The 5,655-nt window shown below is 44.9% G+C and overlaps 1 protein-coding gene across 1 annotated transcript; it reads right to left on the bottom strand.

The window, feature by feature from the left end:
* Window positions 1-1,876: 1,876 nt before the first annotated feature.
* Window positions 1,877-2,308, bottom strand: LOC119401401 (ribonuclease P protein subunit p20). Its single transcript, XM_037668178.2, has one exon. The coding sequence runs from the start codon at window positions 2,306-2,308 to the stop codon at window positions 1,877-1,879; it is 432 nt and encodes a 143-aa protein (XP_037524106.1).
* Between the last annotated feature and the right edge of the window lie 3,347 nt (window positions 2,309-5,655).

A 5,655-nucleotide genomic window follows, 5' to 3' on the forward strand; every position in this document is an offset into this window, starting at 1 on the left:
ATACATACATACATACATACATACATACATACATACATACATACATACATACATACATACATACATAGGTACAGTTACAATTGGGAGGGGGGCTCGCCTTCCTTCCTATGATCGTCCACGGGAGGGGTAGGGAGGCCACACAACTCAGCAGCCCTAATTAGCCGCTGCACTTTCTTATAGACATTCATCAAAATGCCGCAATGAACCTTGCACAGTCTTGAATTTTATTCCTAACAATTGCAGACTTATTTCCTGAACCTCATCTCAATAGAAAGACCGGCTTAATTCCTTCCGCCTTCCCGCTCAGGTGAATGCCGGCTGTGTAGCCCGCCGTCCCTCTCCCCGGTCAAATAGTACATATACGCCTCGGCATATACACATACACAGAACCCCCCCCCCCCTACACACACAGTGACACACACACACACGACCGAAAGCGCAGACACACCCGCCACAACGGAGAAACAATGCAGGTCTCATTTTCTTTTAAGTAATGATCCAACGCGCAAATCAACCAAAGCCGCAAAACTTCCTTCCGCCATTTATAGGGCTCATTACGCAGGTCACGTTGTAAACAGCGGCAAACTTTGGCCAATCGCACTAATGTTCAGTTTCGTTTAATAATGATGATGATCTGTGACTATATAGCCGGAGGAACGTGGCGAGTGAGAGGGCGGGGGTTGCTGTCAACGTCGCATCAGTGTCCACCACATTCGGAGAAGGTCATTTGTAACTGATACTGGACTACTGCACCGTTGCGCTGGTTGTCCTCCGCAGTGCCAGCGTAAGAGAGAGAATAAAACGTTTATTTGATGTTCTTGAGAAGATCGCCGAGTGGCAAGCGTGGTGCAGTTTAGGTGCCGCCGCCTTGTAGCAAGCCCATAAATGATCCTACGTCCGTCCACAAAAATGCGCGTCAGACGGCGCCAAAAAACAACGCTGCTAGCGACATGCGGCGACTAGCAACGAAAGCGCGGCTTCTGCGTGTGTTCCATAGATGGCGCAGCCTGTCCACGTTCAGCAAGAAATCTGCAATTTTGCGAGTTGGGGCGCGGGGCGCGTTTTCACGGCTTGCCATTGAGGTTAACGACTACCGGCACATAGAGGCTATTGAACTAATACCTAAGGATAAGAAACCGGCACTTAGGTGTAGGTTGAGGAAATATTTGTAGGAAAAGCAGTGGTTTCTGTGAAATGTGTTCTCTTCGACTGTGTGTGGGAAATAAGTGCATATAACCCTTGCGAATACCACTTCGTATACGAGAGAGAAAATTCCAAAGAAATTATTCGCAATTACCACTTCGCATAAAGTCTACTCATTGCGCTGTGCATGAGCTTTTGCAAATGAGACTAAAAAAGAACGCAATTTTTTTTTCTGTTCACAGGAAGTTGTTTCCTTTAATCTGGCTCCTTGTTCTCAGACGATCAGTGTAGCCATCAAAGAAAATAGCATTTAAAATAATTAAATAACCAAGATCGTGCAAGGAATAGTGCTGCACGCTCTATTCCTGATGATGATGCTTTACGTAATCAAATACACTGACAGAAACCGAGGACCTATTTCTCTCTCGAAAACTTTGTCTCTCTCTCTGTTTTTTTTTTTTTTTTTTAGTACCTCTCAGTTTTTTGCCAGTGTCGTGCGCAATGAATTTTTATTTTCGTAAACGTTATTTTACGTCAAAGGAAACCCGTCGTTTCACTTAGAGACTAAACACAGCACACGTATGTTTCTAACTTCTACATAAGACACAGTAACAACAAAGCAGAATAACCAATGAAGGCAATTAATCAACAAAACAAACAGATGAACAATTCTGGGTAATGGGCCCCAGTGGTTTATGTTTTCAAATTTCGTCTCCACACGCCAAAACAAAATCTATTCTTGCTTCTGTGCATTCGGCATGAACAGTCTAATGTGAACAGCGGACGTCTGCCGCGACTGTGTCGTAGGCTCCAGGTCGTCAGCGAGCGGCTCCAAGTCATCGACGACGCCAACCGTGGACGTGCGAACGTCTATTTCGAGGAGTCCTTGGTAGTTGCTCTCCACTTGCAACGCCAAGTTGATAGCTCGGCCCACGGCCGCGCCCATGGCATGTACAAACACTTCGGTCTTTCCGCTGTCAATCAGCTTGCGGCAGCGCTCCAACTGTCCTTTGAAATTAGTCGACATGTTGACGTAAACGTCATTCTCCCGGCGCGGCAGTTGGCTCTTCGATGTCTTGCGTTTTCGCATCTGATACTCGTCCGGGTCGAATCTGGGCCTCCATGTGGTGGCGGGCCGTTCGCTTGCTGCTTCGGCTCCTTCCATTTGCCACTGACAGCGTGTCCTCCTTGGAAACAACAGAATAATTAGACCAGCTTTCAGTTATTGGCATTAATGCGCACACACTACCACAGAGAGCAGCATAGGCAAACTAATCTGTAGTGCAAAACAGGCCGCTACATACAGAGCCACATGCAACCAGGCGAAGAACGTAACGTCAGCATATGAAATCAATAGCTAGAAACACTGTTTTAACTGACATACGCGGATATCAACATGCCACAACATCAATCGAGAATCACCACAAGTGCATCGACAGAGACGTACGATGTGGCAGTGGCAATTTCAAGTCCTTTAGACGACGAACAGCCGTTCGCTGTAACGGCCAAAAGGTTAGGGTAATCAGATTTTCGGATAAATTATTATTTTTCAACAGCACAACGCTCACACCCGTCCGCCACACGTAGCAATCTCACACTAGCTAACATATGTCGCATCATGTCTGTGCTGCCGTTGTGCATCGCGCGCTCCTCGTGTGCTACAGCTTGCCAGTGACCGTGACCCGAACATTACACGGATTGCCGCACGAAAAATAGGCAGCCCTCGTTCAAAAGTGGTCGGTAATGTTATCATGCCAAAGCAAAGCACGGGTCGCTAGCCGGCTGCCGCTAGCAACAAACGTGAAGTTAGGGTCGCAGCTAAACAGACTGCGCGTGTTAAGACCTTTAAAGCATAGAAAATACATTACCCAATAATGATCGGCCACTTCCGGCAAGAACTTCTTCACCTCACATCCCAAACAACCGAAAATTCAGCTGACGGAGCTCCGATACACGACTTGCGTCGCTGTGGGCGCTGCCATATTGAAACTGATGTCAGTGGCGATTGACTGGAGGAAAAGCTTAGAGGAATCATTTCTGGTTTCGGTTCTAGCCATGTGAATACGCTGCTTCTATAGGTCTCTTGTTTGTAAGGTGAGCTCACGGCGCTCACTTTGAAATTGCACAGTATTTGTTTAATAAATTAACAATATCATCTCAAGTACTTGTACTATAACATCCCAGAAAGCGCTGTAAAAATATAGTTTTCTCAAAGTAGCTGAATGCGTACGTCCCCTCACAGGTTGGTCAGGAAATGCTCATCGTAATCATATTCCGACCAGCGCGTTGCAATCATGTTGCTGCGGAGACTATAAAGTAAGTACAATATAATATATAAAGTATTGTAGATAACTATAGAAACAAGGCGAGGCAGCGTGGCAGCCGCAAAACAACGTTACTGGCGCAGCTCTCATCGATGCTGCTGTCATATTCCTTTCGTTATCATTGCCGTCGTCGTGTCATTGTTATTGTACCCTTATCATCAGCTGAGCTGAAACAACCCCAGAGACCATAACAGTAATAGCACAAAAAACGACAGGTTAAATGGCTGTGCGCAAGAGTGAAACGTCAGTCCTAAATGCTGCAGGTAAACGAGCTGCCGTCTGACCCAAGAAGCGGCACGGTTCCATTCACAGAGCTCTAAGAGGTATAAAAGAATTGTCAACAATTGCATATACACAACCGGTACGGTGTGTACAACACAGAAGTGCAATTCGGTACTCAAGCTGAGTCTTTTTGCAGAAGCCTGGCACTGCTTTGTTTTGTTTTCGCCAGCCTCACTTTACTATGTAAGAAAGCTGGAGTAAAGATTGATTGATTGATTGATTGATTGATTGATTGATTGATTGATTGATTGATTGATTGATTGATTGATTGATTGATTGATTGATTGATTGATTGATTGATTGATTGATTGATTGATTGATTGATTGATTGATACAAAACACCGCTGAATGTCGTTGCCCTCGCTCGAGTGGCAAAAAATGCAACCCCATTAATTATAGGACGTAAATGTATCCAAGTGTTTTCTGTTCTGCACATGAACATGAGGACAGACAGACAGACAGACAGACAACGAACTTTATTGGATCCTGAGGAGTTACGACCCCCTAACGGGAGGCCGTTGTAACTGCTGGCCGCGCCCACGTAGAGGACTGAACATGAGGACTGTTTCTTTTTAAACTGAGGCAGTGGCATTTGGATGGCGGTGAAATGCAAAGACTAGTGCATATTTAGCAAACGGACGAAATCCATGCGGGCAAAAATATTGATCCGGAGTCCTTTACTATGCATACCGTGCGATCATATCTCAAGAGCTAGTTCGAAAATACTTTATATGGAATATACGCGCATGCAAGGATTCTCTTTCCCGAGAACTATACGGGACGAAGATTAATTAAGCTGTCATGACAACGATAGATAGTTCATGAATTTGGAACAGGCAAGCATCACTGTTTTCTCCAACAACTTTCCTAGGATTGTGAGAACTGTGAGAACATGCGCATGTTCGTTTTCTGTATTTATTGCCTGTTTTACTTAAAGGGTCCCTAAACAGCCTCTGAACACACAAAAAAAAAAAACGAGCGCGTTATTCTCTACTTGCGTTTCTCGTCTTCACTGAAAAAAAATATATCGTGTTTCAACGTCGGAACAGACCGTAAAAAACACACAGTATGATTTGTTTCCTGAAAAATGGCGGAAGTGGACGTTTAGAGCACAAACTGTGCTGCGTCTTTTACAAAACAGCGGGACTGCACGTAAAGGAGTAGTCGACGTTTCCGTTCCGTCGCTCTTTCCGTAAAACATCAGAAAAACGTATGTCTTCTGTAATTAAAGAACACGTATGTAGTGTGCTTCCGTAATTTGTGTGCATGGCGGACACACTGTCTGAACTTGGACCATCGACTCCGTTCGACAATGATACAAGCAACAGCCGTGTGCAGCGCCTTGAGAGAGCTGTCGCGGCGGGTGGCAAACGTATAGTGGCAGCACTGTAGTAGCCGACTACGCTGAGGTGTCCCGCATAGGGTTAGGGTTCCGCCTTAGGAAACTCTAAGGCGGAAAAGTGGGGAAAAAGGACAATTAAATGACATGAAAACCAAGGAGCTGTACCGTGAAACGCCTTTTTTTTTTCCACAGAAAGAAAATTTTTCCTTAGGTATACACAAATAATTAGACAGAATTAAAAAAAAATATTTATGCGTGCCTGTTATAAAGGGGACGCTTATAATATCCACCCATACATGCATCCTGAATTCCATCCAACACCATGCACCCCTTGACAATTAAGCGCAAGAGATTTGGTGTGAGCAATATGTTTCAGTGATTAGGTATTTTGCATGGAAATGCAACTAGCATACTTACACGAGAGAATTATAGAAAGCGATAGTTCCAAACATGCCACTCGGGAAAGATGGTACACGTAATTTTAGCCTCTAAATAGCAGCGGATACGTCGTTCAGAAGAGGTAAAACCCGCACTAAATCTAGATCTATGGTCTTCATCGAAGGG

The sequence above is a fragment of the Rhipicephalus sanguineus genome, chromosome 8, assembly GCF_013339695.2.
Source record: "Rhipicephalus sanguineus isolate Rsan-2018 chromosome 8, BIME_Rsan_1.4, whole genome shotgun sequence".
In the NCBI taxonomy this organism is placed as follows: domain Eukaryota; kingdom Metazoa; phylum Arthropoda; class Arachnida; order Ixodida; family Ixodidae; genus Rhipicephalus; species Rhipicephalus sanguineus.